The 20180-nt window shown below is 40.2% G+C and overlaps 1 protein-coding gene across 6 annotated transcripts in view; it reads right to left on the bottom strand.

Moving 5' to 3' along the window:
* PTER (phosphotriesterase related) overlaps nucleotides 1-19863 on the bottom strand; it is a 66766-nt gene extending 46903 nt beyond the window's left edge. For all 6 annotated transcript variants that reach the window (XR_007728987.1, XR_007728986.1, XM_050805407.1 and 3 more), the window contains exons 1-2: nucleotides 16960-19863; nucleotides 15164-15429 (exon numbers count right to left, since the gene is read on the bottom strand). Coding sequence is in view for 4 of the 6 variants with exons in the window: in XM_050805407.1 (XP_050661364.1) it covers nucleotides 15164-15429; nucleotides 16960-17391 (698 nt within the window). In the remaining 2 variants the exon portion in view is untranslated. The remainder of the gene's footprint in view (nucleotides 1-15163; nucleotides 15430-16959) is intronic.
* Between the last annotated feature and the right edge of the window lie 317 nt (nucleotides 19864-20180).

Genomic DNA, 20180 nt, shown 5'->3' with positions numbered 1-20180 from the left:
GAGGCAGGTGGATTGCTTGAGGTCAGGAGTTCGAAACCAGCCTGGCCAGTATGGTGAAACCCTGACTGTACCGAAAATACAAAAATTTGCTGGTGTGGTGGCACGTGCCTGCAGTCCCAGCTGCTCAGGAGGATGAGGCAGGAAAATCGCTTGAACCTGGAAGGCAGAGGTTGCAGTGAGCCGAGATCATGCCACTGCACTACAGCTTGGGTGACAGAGTGAGACTCTGTCTCAAAAAATAAAAATAAAAATAAAATAAAATAAAATAAAAGAGGAATGGGGAGGTGGCAGGCATGATGGCTCATGCCTGTGGTCCCAGCTACTTGGATGGCTGAGTGGGGAGGATTGCTTGATCCCAGGAGTTCAAGGCTGCAGTGACCTATGATGACACCACTACACTCCAGCTTGGGTGACAGAGTGAGCCCCTGCCTCTAAAAAATGAAATATAAACAAATTAAAAATTAAAGAGGAATGGGGACTGTAGGGACCCAATTCTCCAGACGCAATGAAATATAAATGTTACCTACGTTGTAAACGTTAACTGAAGAATCTCACCATAAGCAGAGATGTCTTTCTAGGGGAAGACTAACACTGTTCCATAAGATTCATCCACACATGTAAGTTTCAAAAGTAACTCCTGGCGGGGCACCCTGGCTCACTCCTGTAATCCCAGCACTTTGGGAAGCCAAGGTGGAAGGATCCCTTGAGCCCAGGAGTTTGAGACTAGCCTTGGAAACAAAGCAAGACCCTGTCTCTACAACAAACTTTAAAAATTAGCAGGGCATGGTGGTGTGTGCCTGTGGTTCCAGTTGCTCAGGAGGCTGAGGTGGGAGGATCATTTGAACCCAGGAGTTCGAGGTTGCAGTGAGCTATGGTCGCACTGCTACACTCCAGCCTGGGACAGAGTGAGACCTTGTCTCAAAAAAAAAAAAAAAAAAGGAATTCCTGTGAATTCTTATCCCGTTGAAAATCTTACGTAAAGGGGTGTGACTTTGGGGAAGCTGTCTCCTCCGTAAAAACATTCTTAAAAATGTCACGGTCACATGCAAGGGGAGATTGCTTCAGAAAGGAAGCAATTAGGCTGATATTTTAGACATCAGGAAAATGCAGTTGAAAAAGAGGGGCAAGGCCAGATGCAGTGAGTGGCTCATGCCTGTAATCCCAGCACTTTGGGAGGCCGAGCCTCTGGGAGGGTTGCTTGAGCCCAGGAGTTTGAGACCAAACACAGAGAGACCCTGTCTCTACAACGAAAATAAAAAAATAGAAAGAAAAAGAGGGGAAGAGAAATTTGCTGTCATTAAAAAACCAAAACATACATACATATATATACAGTTTTTTTTTCTGATTTTTTAACTGACATTTATTGATATGACCACCTGTGGGTAACTAAATATTAATGTGAAGGCAATTAAGAAATGAATTCAGGCCGGGCGCGGTGGCTCAAGCCTGTAATCCCAGCACTTTGGGAGGCCGAGACGGGCGGATCACGACGTCAGGAGATCGAGACCATCCCGGCTAACAGGGTGAAACCCCGTCTCTACTAAAAAATACAAAAAGCTAGCCGGGCGAGGTGGCGGGCGCCTGTAGTCCCAGCTACTCGGGAGGCTGAGGCAGGAGAATGGCGGGAACCCGGGAGGCGGAGCTTGCAGTGAGCTGAGATCCCGCCACTGCACTCCAGCCTGGGCGACAGAGCGAGACTCCGTCTCAAAAAAAATAAATAAAGAAAGAAAGAAAGAAAGAAAGAAATGAATTCAGCTGCGCACGGTGGCTCATGCCTGTAAACCCAGCACTTTGGGAGGCCGAGGTGGCAGGGTCACTTGAGCTCAGGAATTCCAGAGCAGCCTGGGCAACGTGGCAAAACCCGATTTCTAACAAAAATACACACATCAGCCAGGTGAGGGTGGTGCACGCCCATGGTCCCAGCTACTTGGGAGACTGAGGTGGGAGGATTGTTGGAGCTCGGGAAGTCGAGGCTACAGTGAGTCATGATCAAGCCACTGCACTCTAGCCTAGGTGACAGAGCAAGCGAGACACAACTCCAAATAAATAAATAAATAAAATAAAAATAAAGGGGATTAATTCATTTAAATTATTCTTATTGACAAAGCAAACTGATTGCAAAATCCAGGGGAAGAAAATAGTGTATGATCACACATATTTTTCAAAGGAAAGTCCTGTAAATAAGTAGAATGTGGTATGAGATATTACTGAGGGGTGGGATGGGAAATAAGAAAATCAACACCTGATAGGCATCAGGTATTTAATATCACCCCAGCTTGTTTAATCCTTACAGAAGCTCTATCAGGAAGGTGTGACTGTCCCCATCTTACAGATGAGGACTTTAAGTCTCAGAAAAGATAAACTCAGGTCTCAAATTGAAAGAGCTTCAAAAAAACCCAAACTGCTTTTGTGTTCAGAGGTCTGTTCTTAGACCAGGCTGCCCCTCCGGGGTGTGAACGCCCCAGGCACCAGGCAGCTCCCTTCCTCCTCCAAGGCACTCACACTCTGGAGACACACTCACCATCACAATGACATCTAGGAACAAGCACCTTGTACTATGTAGGTCTAACAAGGTGACTTACCTATGTGAAACTGACATTCAGCTGGATGGCTTCCAGGGACTGCCAAAGTGCTACTGAAGTTGCATTTATGCAAGTGAATTTCTTTTTCACTTGGAGAGGATTGACCCCAAATGTCAGTATGCTACCACGGGGAAATGAACTCTGTGTGCCGTCCAGCAGATGAGGGTTAAACAGACGTCCTGCCCCTCCTAGTCACCAGTGATCTCACAGCACGTCTTGGAAGAGTGGAGGTGCTAACCTCAGCCAGTTTTCTTCATTCTGCATTCCATATCCATGAATAATTCTTGAGAGTTGTTTTTCATTTTATTTTATTTTATTTTTTTGAGACGGACTCTCACTCTGTCGTACAGGCTGGAGTGCAGTGGCGCGATCTTGGCTCACTGCAGCTTCCACCTCCTGGGTTCAAGGGATTCTCCTGCCTCAGCCTCCCGAGTAGCTGGGACTCCAGGCGCCCCCAACCACACCCAGTTAATTTTGTATTTTTAGGAGAGGTGGGGTTCCATCATGTTGGCCAGGCTGCTCTCGAACTCCTGACCTCAGCTGATCCGGCAGCTGATTTGCCTGCCTCGGCCTCCCAAAGTGCTGGGATTACAGGTGTGAGACACCGCACCCGGCCATCCATGAATGATTCTATTGTTTCTTACTCCAATCTCTCCCAGCTTTTAAGGTAGGTAGTTTTCGCTTCTTCTCCTGAAGAGTCAGTGAAGTGATTGTGACGCACAGAAGAGCTACTGCATTTCACACTGAAGAAACGTTCCACCTTCAAGGTGGATGAAATGATTTCAATGTCATTTACAAAATATCTTGGGATTTCCCAGAACGAAAATGAGATTTTTGTATCAAGTACTTGTTCATGTCATTCATATGATATCATTTCTTCTGCTGCATATTTTATACTTTTGCTCAACTAATAAGTAACTTTTCTGTATATAAAAACGGGCATAAATTTAGGGAAAATATATTGCCATCAGCTAAAAAAAAAAAAAGGTGTCCAAAGTGATTTGGCTCTTTATTTTCAGAATACAGTTATCATTTACCCAGTTTCTTAAGACTGGTACTACAATGCAAGACAGGTGATTCTATTTTCAACCCCCTTTTATATTCTAGATCTTATCCATACGCTGAGGGGTTTAGTTTAATGTCAAAATATACTCTGTGTGGGAGAAAGGAAGTCTGTATGAAGTGATAATTTAGACAAGGGTCTGTGGACTCCCTAGGTAGAAAGAACTAAGGAGCAGAGGAAAGAATTTGATCCGTGGGTAGGATCAAGATAACGAAAGCACCTACCATTTGTCTTGGGCTTTACAGTTTCAAATAACTCTCAGGTACATTATTTCATTTCACACATTGAAACACACCTCCATAAATTAATTCAGTGAACATCTACTATCAGCTATCTTGTGCTATTCTCTGTGTTAGGAATATAGACACGAGTAAGAAATTTAAGATGCTGTCTCAAGGAACTTAAAGTCCACAGAAGGTAGATATTTAAGCCAATAATTATAGTTAAATGTGTTACAAACATTTAAGTACAAATAAATACAAAGTATTACAAAAGAAGAATGAGGCAATTAATTTTTTTCATTTGATTCACTTTGATTCATTTGAGTTAAGCCTTAAAGGACACTATTTAGACAAATGTTGGTAGGGTTCCAGATGAACAATCCAGAGAGGCTGGGCATATGGCTTATGCCTATAATCCCAGCACTTCGGGGGCCAAGGCGAGTGGATCACCTGAGGTTAGGAGTTTGAGACCAGCCTGGCCAACATGGTGAGACCTTGTCTCTACTAAAAATACAAAAATTAGCCAGGCGTGGTGGCAGGTGCCTGTAATCCCAGCTACTTGGGAGGCTGAGGTAGGAGAATTGCTGGAACCCAGGAGGCAAAGGCTGCAGTGAGCCAAGATCACGCTACTGCACTCTAGCCTGGGCGACAGTGTGAGATTTTGTCTCAAAAAAAAAAAAAAAAAAATCCAGAGAACTACCGGCTGAAAGGCAAAAAGGGAGCTTGCTGTTCCTGAATATAAGGGTGTAGTTTATCAGACAGGAGGGGAGAAGAGAGGGGAATCATCCATCCATCTATCCATCCCTCCATTTAATAAGAAATTGTTACTTGCAATCAGCCATGAGCTGGGAAAACAAACACAAATAACACCAGTCCCGTCTTGGAAGCAGTTCAGTATCTACTACGGAAAACAGACGCGGAAACAAATACTTGCTGTACAGAATTTACCAAGTGTCATGGTAAAAGTGCTACTAGGAACTAGGTTGGCAAAAAGGAGCTATCAAACAGTGCTTGGCTGGTTCTGGAAAAGCTTCATAGAGGAGAAAACCCCTGGTGAATTGCATTTTGAAGAAAGATTCTGCCTAGTAGATAAGGGGAAATAGAACATTCATAGCAGAGAGAATAGCATGCGTGAGATGCATATAAGGACAACCAATACAGGGCACTCAAAGACATGGTCAGTGTGGCTTTGGCCCGGAGGCTGTGTGCATACTAGGAATAACGAGAGAGAAGCTGGAGGGAGGTGAGGGAACCAGAAGACCAAGACCTTTGCCTGAGGCAAAGGTGACCCATTGGAGGGTTTTAAGTCAGGACCAGGGATATAATTAGATTTGCCTTTGGAAAGATCTGGTGGATTGTGAAGGCTAGATCTGGGACCAAAACTAAGGGAGGGATTCGTGTTTGGAGACTTACAATAATTCAAATGATAAATGAGGGGCTGAATTCAGAGAACACCAGAGGAGTGGATAGGAGAGTTTGTATTTGGAGGTCTTTAGGCTAACAGCTGGGTAAATAGCGCTGTTATTAGCCAGATTATGTAGTACAGCAGCAAGAGTGAAGGATGAGGCATAGGCACCACAGGGACAGCCATGCAGGAGGAGAATCACAAGCCTGTCTTGCTTGGGCAACTGATTAGATGTTGGCACCATTAAATAACAAGAACGAGGAGCAGGTTGTGAAATTCACAATAGACTGGTGAAATAGTTATGTCACATATTAATGTCATTGCACGAATAAAGAAACTAAAACATGGGTCTTCTTTAAAGTGATCAACAATGCAGGTATTCCAGCTCCTAATCTATGCCCTTTCCATTGTGCTGAGCTTTGATTTGATTGTAACTCATCAGCCATTTGATTCTGTGAATTCCTTGGGCAAATGGTGGGCCTGTGAGGGCAGCTCTATGTGGGGTCGTGGAGCTAGCTCAGGCACTGACATCTGAAGAATCATAAATTGCATTCCCTGATAAAACTTAGAAACTTGATCAACTATGTTTTAAAAACTGGCATACAAATAAAATAACAATAAAATTCTTATATATACAACTGATTTATTGAAAACATTGTTGAATTTCAATGACTGATCATTAAAAACTGTTTCCCAAAGAAGTAATTCCAGGCCGGGCACGATGGGCTCACACCTGTAATTCCAGCACTTTGGGAGGCTGAGACGGATGGATCACTTGAGGTCGAGAGTTTGAGACCAGCCTGGCCAACATGGCAAAACCTCGTCTCTACTAAAAATACAAAATTGGCTGAGCGTGGTAGTGCATGCTTGTAATCTCAGCTACTTATGAGGCTGGGGCATGAGAATCACTTGAACCTGGGAAGTGGAGGTTGCAGCGAGCTGAGATCGCACCACTGCACGCCAGCGTGGATAAGAGAGCAAGACATCGTCTCAGGGGAAAAAAAAAAAAAAAGTAATTCCAAAAAATCTTTGTCCTCCTCCCCCTTGAGTTTATCAATTTAGAACCAATGAATATTTGTACAACTATGTGGAATTCTTATGTTTTTAAAGTTTTTCAACAACTACTTAAAATAATTACTAAACTCAACTAGAAATATATACTCAATAACCTAAAATTAACGTTAAAATGTTTATAATGCAATAGTTAAAAAAAGCAAATTACCAAAATCGAGTGATTATAACCTAATTTACTATACTCTGATTTGATATTAACAGAATTTAAAACATTATTCATGTCTACCTTACACTGCTAATGACAGCTCCACGGCAACTACCAGATCTGAGAAATTCTTAATTGATGGAATTTAACTGATCTCAATTAATTAAAACTAAATTTAAATGTCAAAAATAGAAAGTAAATAGAGATGATGTAAGTTTTTAATGTGTGGTCTAAACATTGCCTATGATTAAAAACATATAATTTGCTACTTCCACTAACAATTTGCCAAGAATTTTAGTTTGATCCAGACTCAAGCCATAAATGAGTACGTTTGCATTAATATACTAGTTTATGCCCAAATATGTAGGTATTTTAAAGATTTATTTTTTATGGGATTCTTTTTGCATGAAGGCATGACATTTATTGAACAATATTTTTGATATTGGAGAATAACTGGGAATGAAATATAATTTAAAAATTCAGTTTGCTATTATCTACATTTTAACAAGCATCTCCCCCCACCATTTCATTCAGTTCTCTGACTGCTTGGGTCGCTAAAGAAATGTTTAATGACATCATAGGAAGGAATGACGTCACCCTTTCAATATTATGACTTAAGTGTAGGCTTAAGCAAAAGGAACAGATGGCTGCAAGAGAGAAAAACCCTTGTTTAAATTAGACTAAACCCAGAAGTTGGCTCCAAATTACAAAGTGTAATTAAAACTTTATTTTAGAATGCATTTCACAGTTTATACATCCCAGGAAGAGCTTTTCACCATATGAACTCTTCAGCTACCACATAGCACAAAAGAGGCTGCGTTTTTCATGTAAGGCGATACACGGTTCAGGGAATGATGGTATTGAGGAGAGTGAAGATAAATCTCATAGACATGGCAATCCTATTTGTTAAAATGTCACATTTCATGGGAATGGTGTCAGAGTCATGAAAAATTGCTTTAGAAAAAAATTACTAGTGGAAGGCTTTGGTGGGTAGAATGTACTGCATAGAACACATGGCCAGCGCTTCTCTTTCACCTGGAAGGCAGGTCTGCCCAAAATAGTATAATTTGGGATACTCCACAATTAATTATTAATTATCACCATAACTTTATTGCATTTTATTTGGCACTATTTATGAATATAAAGAATTCTGGTGCATTTCACTTTGTCAAATGTTTGCCTGGATTTCTCTCTCTCTCCTTTTTTTCCTTCTTTCTCTCCTTTCTTTCTCCCTCCCTCCCCTTCCTTCCTTTCTGCCTCCCTCCCTCCCCCTTTCCCTTTCTTCCTTCCATAGGTTCTACATGTTGAGAGAAAATACATAGTAAGCAATAATTAGGGCAGGGGTGGGGAAAATTTGCATAACACTTTAGGGTTAAAAATCATTTTTCTGGTCGGCTCAGTGGCTCACGCCTGTAACCCCAGCATTCTGGGAGGCCGAGGCAGGAGGATCGCTTGAGGCAGGAGTTCAAAATTAATTTGGGAAACAGCAAGTCCCTGTCTCTTTTATTCTCAAAAATTAAAAAAAAAAAATTGTTTGTGAGAATAAAAGAAACTCAGTGCCATATTCACAGGATTTTAGTTGTTACAAACAAATACATGCACATAGCATTCCAATTGTTCTTAAACACCACTGTACTACTTAACTATATCAAGATGTTTTGCTCAATTTCAGTTTGTCAAACATTTGCTTGGAATTGTTTTTGAATGACTTCCCATTAATTCACGAATATTCACAGGAATTAAATTGTGTAAGTTCCAAGGAAACCACATAATTATTTTTTGTGGCTTTTCACAGAAAACCTTAAGGTTAACAATCACCATAATTATAATTAAATAATGACTTTGAAGACAGAGAGTGGGCTGTTCTTCAGGCTACAGCCCAGCATCTGGTATATGGTAACTAGACACGCAAATATTTGCGGAATGAATGAATGATGTGATATCCCACTCTCTTATTTCACCTAATTAAGAGCATGAAAAAAAATATCAAAATTATATCTTTCCAAGAGTTTGGCCAGTTTGGCACAAATGATCAGAAACAAATGGAATAAAATGTGCTGTTGGCCAGTTCCCTAAACCTTTCCCTCTTGTCTTTCAGAAACCCTTAGGTCAATTCCTCTACCTTCCTCAGTCAGGACTTTTCAGACAGTGATGTGCTATTTTCCTTCACTTAATTATCATTGTGCCCTTAATCAAACTCTAGGCCCTGGATTTCTATCAAAGCCCTTTGGCTTGTTAAATAGATAACCGAGCAGAAAAAAGAGTCAGGCACCGCACCTGTCTATTGCCCCTCTATAAAAAATTCAATCAGTAACTAGTTGCTACCCAAATACCTGCCAGCCATGCTGTTTTACTCAGCTTTCATTGGTAAATAATTTTGTTGTCATAAAAGTACCTACAGCTACTCTAATAGTCCATAAACGATAAAATCTCCTTGAAGATGAATGGCAAAAAGGATATATGTGGGGTTTTTTTTTCAATTGCATCTAGCCTATATTAGACCGGAGGCCAAGGCAGTGCTATCATTACACGTCACCTGGACATGTGGGTAGAGTTTTAACAGGTAGTAAAATTATAATAAATGATTGAAAGGCAGAAAGCCTTCATAGATTAAGATCAAGCAGGAACCCTTAAGTGCCGGTGCTCTTTTCCAATACATGTTGACTTTGGGTGGCTGTAACCATCAAGGGCGGTCCCCTGCAATGTTCCCTAGGGTTAAATTCACAGCAGCCAACAGACCCACGTTTCTTTTTTTTTTTTTTTTTTTTTTTTTTTTGAGTCGGAGTCTAGCTCTGTCGCCCAGGCTGGAGTGCAGTGGCCAGATCTCAGCTCACTGCAAGCTCCGCCTCCCGGGTTTACGCCATTCTCCTGGCTCAGCCTCCCGAGTAGCTGGGACTACAGGCGCCTGCCACCTCGCCCGGCTAGTTTTTTGTGTTTTTTAGTAGAGACGGGGTTTCACCGTGTTAACCAGGATGGTCTCGATCTGCTGACCTTGTGATCCGCCCGTCTCGGCCTCCCAAAGTGCTAGGATTACAGGCTTGAGCCACCGCGCCTGGCCAAGGCCCACGTTTCTTAAAGGGAACAGATGGTTAGGGGAGGGCCTAGACACAGAAGCAGATTTATCTTGTCAAGCTGTTATCTCCTAGTAAATGACCTTAAGCAGGTCACCAATGGTCACATGACAACAATGTAGTTCAGAGGTCTCCTAAGGTGATGGCCATTCATTAACTCTTCCCTCTCGGGGTCCCAAATGCCCCTTTTGGATAGCCATGTAGCAATTTGTTGTTGTTGTCGCAATGTGTGTGTGTGTGTGTGCACCCACAAAAATGCATGAATCCTAATGAAGACTGTACATCTTCAAAAATATTTACCTGTGATTGGGGGCATACTGTAATATTTCACTGTGTATACTCAGATGACGGAAATACTACTGTAAAGGGGAAAAATAAACTGGTCATGGGTAGGTAAGACTGAGGGTGAGCTCCATTGGAGAGTCCCAGCATTCTGGAGGGCTCTGAAGCAGAGCCACTGCCTGATTATCTCCCAGTCACAGGGTAGCTTCAGAGCCTTGTTTTGTTTTTTCATGTCTGAAAAGGCATGATGGGGGAAATGAAATGATTTGCCATTTTGTCTTGGTTTTTATTTTTTGGAGGCCTTGTGTTGGGGATGCGCGTCTGTTTTGTGAGGCTTCTGTGCATTTCGTTGCATGAAATACATGCCCTTTGTGATTTGTCCCCATTACAGAAAGCTGAAGTCCTTGGCCTTTCAGTAAGGCTCAGATTGTATGCACAGCCCTGCAGACCTCAGAGAGTCTGTGAGAGGCTGACCTAGTCAGACTTCAGCATGGCCACTGTCTTGCTGTGAACAGCCACTTCAAAGAGCTAACGATGCCTGCATCTGCCTCCCTGATTATTTTTTTCTGTTACTTTATTCGGTATGTTTTTCCAAATGCACTGCTTCTTCTAAAGTCATGTTCCCTAGCTGCCTCCCTACCAAAATGCTCATACTTTCATGTATGTCTTTTTCATGCACTGGAACCCTGAATAATCCATCAGATAGGTACGGAATGGATGGCTGCTCTAGCGATGGTCTCAGAATTTTCTAGAATGTTCTGAGTTTGTCTGATGTCAGGTCAACCTTTCCATTCTGTTCTGAGTCATTCTAGAGAGATATACTGAAACTGCAGCCAAATGGAAATCTGGTAATGTATCTTTATTGTTTAACAGAAAAAAAATACATATGTGTGTGTATATATATAAATATATACATATGTGTATATATAGGTGTAGTGTATACATATATGTATATCACTAGGCAATAAAGAAAACATTTGCAATTTATATATTGTTTGATTTTATGAGCAGAGAAATACTACTGTGGTAGAAGCAAAGGTTTATTTCACATTTTCCAATGAAAGCTTGTTTTCTATTTGTGCCAAGCATAATTTTCTAACTTACATACATGTCTAACTGTAAATAGATGGAGATAGAAAGATTCTTCTTTACGAATCATCTTGAGCCAGTTTCAAGCAGTATGGCAGACTAGATGTTCACAGAAAACCTTTCCAGCAGAATGCATGTAAAATACTACATTATATTGAAGAGAGGGAAAAAAAAAAACACCCTATTTTGAAATGCTTGGTTTAGCTGGTGGGAAAGTAACACTTACTTGCTCAGGGGACAGAGACAACAAGAGAACTGAAAAAATGAGGAATAAGGAGAGACCTAGAGCTAGCATTTGCCTAAAAGGTATTAATGAGCCAAGTAAGACAGAGCTTGGACTTGAATCAAGTGGGAGATCAGACTGGAGACATATAAAGGGCTACTCCCTTTATATGGAAGGCAACACACCCTTGAGGATGAAGTAGGTAAAAACTTGGTTCACAAACAGTTTTTGGAGATTACAGATGGTCCCTGGTTAGTTTGCCTTAATGCTTTTTGGACTTTACAATGGCGTGAATGCAATACACATTCACTAGAAACCGTACTTCAAGTACCCAGAGAAACATTCTGTTTTCCACTTTCAGTACAGTATTCAATAAATTACATGAGCTGTTCAACACCTTATTACAAAATAGTCTTTGCGTTAGATGATTCTGCAGAACTGTAGGCTAATATAAGTGTTCTGAGCATGTTTAAGGTAGGCTACATTAAGCTGTGGTGTTCAGTAGGTTAGGTATATTAAATGCACTTTCAGCTTACAATATTTTTGACTTACCATGGCTTTATTGGAACATAACCCATTATAAGTCGAGGGGTATCTGTATATACCTTTCTCAGTTTTGGCTTCTAGTGAAAGGAAGGTAAGTTGAGAAAAAGTCTCCCTTGAGAATCCATAGCCCCACTCCTGCACTTGCCGAGCTGAGGGGTCAGAATTCATAGCACCTGTGTGGGTCTAAGTCTCTCAAGTCTAAAATTTAGTTTAAACAGTCCCAAAAAGCGTTATGTGATTCCGTCTACAAGAGGTACCTAGAGTAGTCAAATTCACAGAGACAGAAAGTAGAATGGCGTTTGTCACAGGCCATGGGGAGTGAATACACTAAACATTACTGAACTGTACATTTCAAAATGTTTAAAAGATGATACATTTTATGTTATGCACATTTTACCACAATTAAAAAATGTAGTATAAAGTTTCCCATATAGGTAGTGCCACAACTGCCTACCAGAAATAAAAAATAAATAACCAAAAAAAAAAAAAAAACCAAAAAACAGGGGTAAGGGGAAACCAACTTAACATTCATAATAATTTCTAAGAAGTCTGATCTCACAACAAAAAATTCTACTCTAAAACATAAGGAAATAACCTCATACCAATGACAGCCAGAAGAACTAGTAAACTACATCAGAGTAAAAAAAGGCAGCAGAAATTAGATTTATCAATTACAAGTTATATATTGTATGTTTAATATTTTTTTAAAGGTTGAATTGAAACCATGTTGAAAGGAAAATAAATTATCAAAATTAACCAAGCAGATTTGAAAAGTAACCAACCAGAACTTAGTAGGTAACAGAAAAAACTATACAGTTCTCAATATTATAAAGCAAATAAATTGGCTAAGCAACAGATTGATTCTGTTGGAAAGAGAAGTAGTAAATAAGAAGATCGAACTGAAGACATTACAGCTCAGTGATGCATGTGGATGGAAATATCAAACAGATGTTAAGAGATACAGAGTACAGGTAAGAAAGCCCTACATATACCAAACTGGAGTTTGTGATACAGATGATAAACAACATGTGAGTGAAACAATATTTAAAGAGATAATGGCCGAGGCTTTTCAGAAACAATGAAAGATACATCCTTACGTTCAGGAATCCCAAGGAATGCCAAGCATGCAATTAAAAGAAATTTGTGACCAGGTACAATGGCTCATGCCTATAGTCCCAGAACTTTGGGAGGCCAAGGTGAGTGACTTGCTTGAGCTCAGGAGTTTGAGACCAGCCTGGGCAACAGGGAAAGAACCCATCTCTACAAAAAATATAAAAATTAGCCAGGTGTGGAGGCACATGCCTGTAGTCCCAGCTTCTTGGGAGGCTGAGGTGGGAGGATCACTTGAACTTGGGAGATGGAGGCTGCAGTGAGCCAAAATCATGCCACTGCACTCCAGCCTGGGCAACAGAGAGAGAGACTCTCATTCTCTCTCTCTCTCTCTCTCCATATATATATATACACACACACACACACACACATACACACACATATTTAAATTAGTAGAAATGCAGAATATTTGAACATGATAAACAATTATGTTCTAATAGACACATAAAACACTTATACTGTGTAATAACTGCAGAACGCAATGCTTTTAAGAATCTAAAACATTTTATAAAATTTAAAATTATTAGCATAATACATTTTTGAAGGTATGACATACTTCACAATGTTTAAAAAGTATCATCCTTACTGAATAAATGTGCCACATATATCCCATATCATACAAGGCAACATTATAAAATACATTGTTTTAAATTCAATTAAGCTGTCTAAGATCTTACACCAACGAGAGTCAGAATTTAAAGTTCTCACTGGGTCCAAAGAGTCTAGTTTTCACAGCCTGACGCATTGCCCCTGTGACCATTACAGAAGCCCGCCTCTATCTTATCAGTGCAACCAGAAGATTCCTGAAGATAGCCAAGTATGGATCTTGATAACAACCCGGTTGCCAGGAGAATTGCCTTTATCCTATTGTGCCTCAGTTTCCCCATTAACGCTGACTTCTCTGTTCTGCTATAACTACACTTGTTTATATTTCCTGTACATGATTTTACAATAGCTTTTATTAAGTAGAAGAATTTTTTTTTTTTTTTTCCTTGAAACAGGGTCTTGCTCTGTTGCCTAGGCTGGAATGTAGTGGTGTGATCATGGTTCACTGCAGCCTCATAAGGAGAGGCATTTTATCAATACATTTTGTAGGACTGTTAGTTTATTAAGTAGCAATGTGTCCGGTCTGATAATCAGGATTTATCAATATGTGAATATGGCTTTACTCCAATAGGCAAGATAGAAGTACCTGTAATATATTTTTAGTCTCACTGGTGCTGTATTAATTCTGTAATAAATTCAATTTAAGGCTAATGAGTAGCCTTAGCAACCCTGTTAGACTTGTTCATAAAATTAACAGCAGCTGGCATTTCTTCATTTAGTCATTTGCTTTACTGTCCCCTATGCATCTAAAATAATATGTAGGGATTAAATGGTGAACTCCAACAAGATTCTAACTCTCGGAACCTCTGAAAGTGACATTATTTGGGGAAAAGGTCTTTGCAGATATAATTAAGTAAATGATCTGAGATGAGATCATTCTGGATTATCTGGATGGGCCATAAATCCAATGGCAACTGTTGTCGTAACAAACAGAGGAGAAGACATAGACAGTGAGGAAAAGGCTATGCGAAGACAGAGGCAAAAGCTGTAGTTATGCAGCCACGAACCATGGAACAGCTGGATCTCAGGCTATGGAAGAAGCAAGGAAAGATTCTCCCTGCAGCCTTTGGAGGAAGCACGGCCCCGACAATGTTTCATTTCATACTTCTGGCCTCCAGAACTTTGAGAGACTAAATTTCTGTTGTTTAGGGGCACCCAGTTTGTTATAATTTGTTACAACAGCAATAGGAAACTAATACATAATACCACCCAACACATGCTATGCTTATTACTATTATTTTTTATAATTGCATTTTCCAAAATTCAGATGATTCAAACCACAAGTGACACAAATGTGAACATTTGTATTTGTGGTTTTCTTCTCTGGGTGAAATCATTGACTTTCCCTCCCTTTATATTTGTGACAACTTTATTACTCCAACCACTAGTAAACACTGAGCAAGTGGAATTGGCAGCTACTTTGATATCATCCCATGAGACAAAGAAATGAAGGAGACGGTGACACCTATTATGAGTTATAAAGGATTGAATAAATTAAACAAAATGACTTATGCAAAATACCTTAGGCAAAGTACCTAGGATACTATCTGACACAGAGAGACACAAAAATGGCAGCACTGACTTCTATTAATGTCAGTTGTAAAACTTTATAAATATTAGCTTCCATATAGTTAGTGGTTTTCTCTACGTGATTAGTATTACATTGACTGATTACTGTAGATTCTTAATTTGATCATGTATTAATTATATGGTAGTTTGCATCCATTTGTAAGATAGCCTGCTTACCTATCCAGATGTGACATGACTGTTTTAGAGATGTCTGCACCTGCTTCTTGCAATATTCGGATAATCTGAAATGGTGCCCTGGAGCTCCGTCCAGGATGGATAATAACAGGACAACCAAGCTGAGCCTGGGCATGAGCTGTGGCCTGGAGAACCTTTTTTTCACTCTCAGTCAAAGGCCAGGAACAACCAATTTCTCCAATAACGCCACACTTAATACTGGTTCCATCAGCTCCATGGAGAATTTCATTCATAAGGACATCTGTAAGCTAAGGAAGAGTGAGAAGGAACATATTTTATAGGTTGTGAAATTTATCAAAATCGATCCACCATAGTATGTGAATGAATTTATTTATTTAGTCATTCATTCTTTTAAAAATGTATTCAATAGTTATCAATCAATGAAAAAAGCATTTTGCTGGCCAAATCACAAATCAACAAGTTACACTAAATCCAGGATTAGACAATATTACACTGTGATTATTTAACAAGAAACGTATAGCTTTAGGAAGCTGGAGGGGGACAAAGTGACTTAATGAGAGTACATTGAGAGTGAAGGAAATCTATAACTTAACCTGGGGAGCAGCATCTTGAATATAGAAAGACCGCCAATGAATCGAATCTATGTCCCATGTATCAAGTCATTCTTTTTCTTTCTTCTTCTTCTTTTTTTTTTTTTTAAAGAGGCAGAGGTCTCACCATGTTACTCAGGCTGGACTTGAGCTCCTGAGATCAAGGGATCCTCCCATCTCAGGCTTCCAAGTAGCTAGGACTACAGGCTCGCATCACCGCACAAGGCTTCAAGAAATGCTTTAATTCTCTCCTATTCATTCAGTCTTTTATCATAGACAGCATAGAAAATTCACAGCACACTATACTACTATGGCACTTTTTGGTTCATATGCATAGTTACCACGAAGAGTGGTTGGAAGAATGTATAATACTCATCATCAGCATAGTCTTTAAATAACATAAATATATTTAAAAAAATAAAGTCCTGGTTGGAAAATAATGCGGATAAAATTTTGAAATACAAAATATTCTAGAGAGTAAGCGATCTTTTGCAAAGACTGAGCTGACACCCTATGCTTGTCATGCAGGTAATGGAAGATACATATGAATATATACATATATGTGTAAATATGTATAAATAGATACATGTGTGTTTAGACAGAGAACACATACAGGTGCACAAAAAAGTTTTGCAGCTTATTCTTTTTATCCCTAAACAATTTACTTCCTTCTACCCATTCTTGTTTAAGACCATATTATGTCAAAACACAGGGAAATGAATTTTCTTCCACCTCTCCTGTTTTGTGAAAGGAGAGTGAAACATACTCACAAATGTGCCAAGTCTCTGCCTGCCAAGTTTCACCCTACAGTGAATCTTCATTGCTGGTTATTATAAAATCCTGGGTGAAAGAAATCGAGGTAGCATAACTGAAGATGGAAAAGTGAGGTTTACAAATAGACTGTGGTGCCAATACTGAGGACAGATACGATATACACAAATCTAACTATTACCATGTTGGATTTTCCAACGACCAGTGCATTGAGATCTCTTTTCTTGACACTTATTATTATTATTTTCTTTTTTCTTTACCACAAGGCTTGCTTGCAAAATTGGCACTTTCTTTATGAAATACAGTATTACTAATTGGGGTCCCAATTGGCAGATGTCTTGGCTAGCTACCAAATTTCTGTAGCATGCCCAGCTACCTCTGAACCCAGGGCATTTCCAAGGTTCTGGCTGTTCTGAATTTATGAACAAATATTGTCAAAGAACTTAGGTTTTTTACCTGCTCCACTGACATGGCTCTGGTCTCTGAGGAGTGAGTTGCATCCACATAAAACCCGGCTCCGGATATGATATGGACGCCAGTCTCTTCTGCAAGCCTCTTCAACGTCTGTGTGTCTCGGCTAATCCCAGTGGTTGTGTTTTCCACCAAAGCCCCTCCACCATTAGCTTTAAAATATAACAGTTCTTCCTTTATGGCTTCTGTCTCCTGATTCAACTGAAGGTTTTCTTTATGGGAATAGGCGTTTTTCTGAATCCAATATAAATTTTTCATCATGATCGGTTCTTTGGCAATAGCTTCCTGGCACGGGGGAGGTGGACAGTAACAGCAGTCAAAGGTCATGGCCAAGTGTTCATGGGTCAGGGTGCGGCCCAGTTTGCTTGGCTCTACAAGGCCCAAAACTGTTTGGACTTTTCCACTTAAGGAGGACATTTCTGATGGTACCACCAAGAAATGTTCTAAAAGGAGGATTTTTTTTTTCTAAAAGCAAACAAACAACTACAATCAGAAAATTTAACACACACATAAACTCTTGTCCGTAAGGGGTGGGAGGCTGTGAACATATACCCATGTACGAAGGCAAATCAATAAAACTAGAGATGCAATCTCACTTACGATCCTGCCGACGTCAGCATCTATCCCCACTGCAGATCTAAGTGACATGTGTGGTGTTCACTGCCTCCCACCCCTTCCACTGGGAGTCCTCTGCCTGAGTTAGTCCTAACCTTATCTACTGGAATTATTCTTTGATATTTAGTTCATTTTTCTTTAACTTAATTGTATCTCTTAGTCATAGCTGTGCATTCTTGGCTAAATCAACAGTAATTGTAATTTTAAAAAATTATTCAGAATCAATAACTTACATCCAAACTAACCACGTATCAGTACTGTTTCATTTGTCACTTTTTAGCTAAATTAAATATCCTGAAGCAACTGATCTTTCCTCCTTTTTTTTTTTTTTCTTTTTGAGAGATTGTCCTGCTCTGTTGCCCAGGTTGGAGTGCAGTGGTGCGATCTCAGCTCACTACAACCTCCACCTCCGCCTCCCAGGTTCAAGGGATTCTCCTGCCTTAGCCTCCCGAGTAGCTGGGACTACAGGCATGTGCCACCAAGCCTGGCTAATTTCTGTATTTTTAGTAGAGACGGGGTTTCCCTATGTTGGCCAGGCTGGTCTTGAACTCCTGACCTCAGGTGCTCTGCCTGCCTCGGCCTCCCAAAGTGCTTAGATTACAGGTGTGAGCCACCGCGCCTGGCCACAACTCATCTTTCTACTGTTCATCCACTACCCAAGCAAACAAATTCCTGCTGAAGGTCCATTATGTGCCAGAAATTACAGCCATAAAGATACAAAAGACAAGATCTCTGACTCACATGACTTCATAGAATATGGCCCTCCCCAAAACAACCGAGGAGCACACTTAGGTTGAATAATGAAATAACAAAAATAAATGAACCTCTTCACTTTGAATGCTTGATTGTCTAGGGCACACAGAAACACACTTCAAAAATACTGAAAAGCAAAGATTCTCAGCCATCATGAAAGCGATTGTGATTCATTGAAATTGAAATCGGCTATCTCTAAAAAGAGCAAAGCCCTCGCTATCCTCGATTTGCTTTCATTTGTAGCACAAATTAAGTGTTCACCAATGTCTATCAGTGACACCAAGAACCCCAATTCCAGTGCTTTCCTTTAAAAGTACATTTCCTTTTTAAAAATTTGTTTAAATTAAAAATTAAATGGCCAGGTGCAGTGGCTCATGCCTATAATCCCAGCACTTTGGGAGGCTGAGGTGGGAGGATCACATAAGGCCAGGAGTCTGAGACCAGCCTGGCCAATATGGTGAAACCCTGTCTCTACTAAAAGTGCGAAAATTTGCTGAGCATGGTGGAGCGTGCCTGTAATCCTAGCTACTTGGGAGGCTGAGGCAGAAGAATTGCTTGAACCCAGGAGGCGGAGGTTGCATTGAGCCAAGATCGTGCCACTACACTCCAGTCTGGGAAACAGAGCAAGATTATGTCTCAAAAAAAATTTTTTTTTAAGTACATTTCCTAAATGAAGGGTTTATAAAGGAACAAGAGCTACTGAAAATAGTGAGGGCAAACTCCTGCGTGGCCAAGAGCAAAGTCAGGGCTTGAGTCCCATACTCTGGGAACTGAAGAAAAGGAGCATCACGTGTTTCTAAGCCCTCAAACTGTTCCTTCAAACAACGTTCTGAAGTCATCATTTCCCCCATATCCCTTAAAAGCCTTCTTTGACTTCCATTTCTGCCATCTGTAAATTAAAATAACCAAGCACATTTCACAGACTGTCATCAAAATAAATTAGGTACCACAGGTAAAAATACCCGTAAACGCGTTTGGCGCACAGCCCATATTCAACAAATAGTAGCTTTGTTCTGCGAATTCTAGGAACTATTCATGTATTTCCTAGGTTATTTCTTTTCAGAGGAAGTGGCTGATGAGAGGGGAGGTGATTTGGGGGAACAACGGGAAAATCTGTGAAGGGTATAGTACACACGTAAGACAAGGTGAAAACAACATCAGAGGTCAGAGGGTGACAGAATTGTAAGCCAATTTATAGCAAGCCACTGCGATTACTTGGAACTCAGGTGTTTGAGATATATTGGCTCATAAGGCATAAATGATGGATTTAGACTTTTGGACAGAACTTAGGACTGTGGCTAACATGGCCATTGATTTTGCTTGATAGTGCCCTTCTGGAAGCCAAGCTTCTATCAGCTAGGCAATTCAAACAGTGGCTAGGAGAAAAGCAGCCAGTGTCTGTTCAGAGAATCACCATACAGCTGCCAGGCACTATACAGGGCAATATTTTCCATTAATGATGGATAGGAATTTACTGTTCAATGTCTTATTCCCTGCTACTGAGAACAAGGAGTATGCAGTTCATACCTTCCGTTGATGAAATTGCAGTACCATTAATAATAGATGCAAGCTTCCATATGGGTTAATTTGCCGTTTCTTTCCTTCTGGCTGACCATCTTACAGACATGTTCCAGAGAGTTACAGAGGGGCAGAAACTGAGCTAAATTGATAAAATGCTGTCACTTTTGCTAGAAAAGTATCAAACTGCATATTTAATTGATGTATATTTGAAAGAGCAATGTTGGTACGTTTCAAGCTCACAAGCTGTGAGTCTTTCTGAAAAAAAAAAAAAAAAGAAAATCACTTAAGAAATGTCATGCCTTCTGGGAAATTCCTCT

This window comes from Macaca thibetana, chromosome 9 (assembly GCF_024542745.1).
Source record: "Macaca thibetana thibetana isolate TM-01 chromosome 9, ASM2454274v1, whole genome shotgun sequence".
Classification (NCBI taxonomy): Eukaryota; Metazoa; Chordata; class Mammalia; order Primates; family Cercopithecidae; genus Macaca; species Macaca thibetana.
This window is presented reverse-complemented; position numbering and strand designations above follow the sequence as displayed.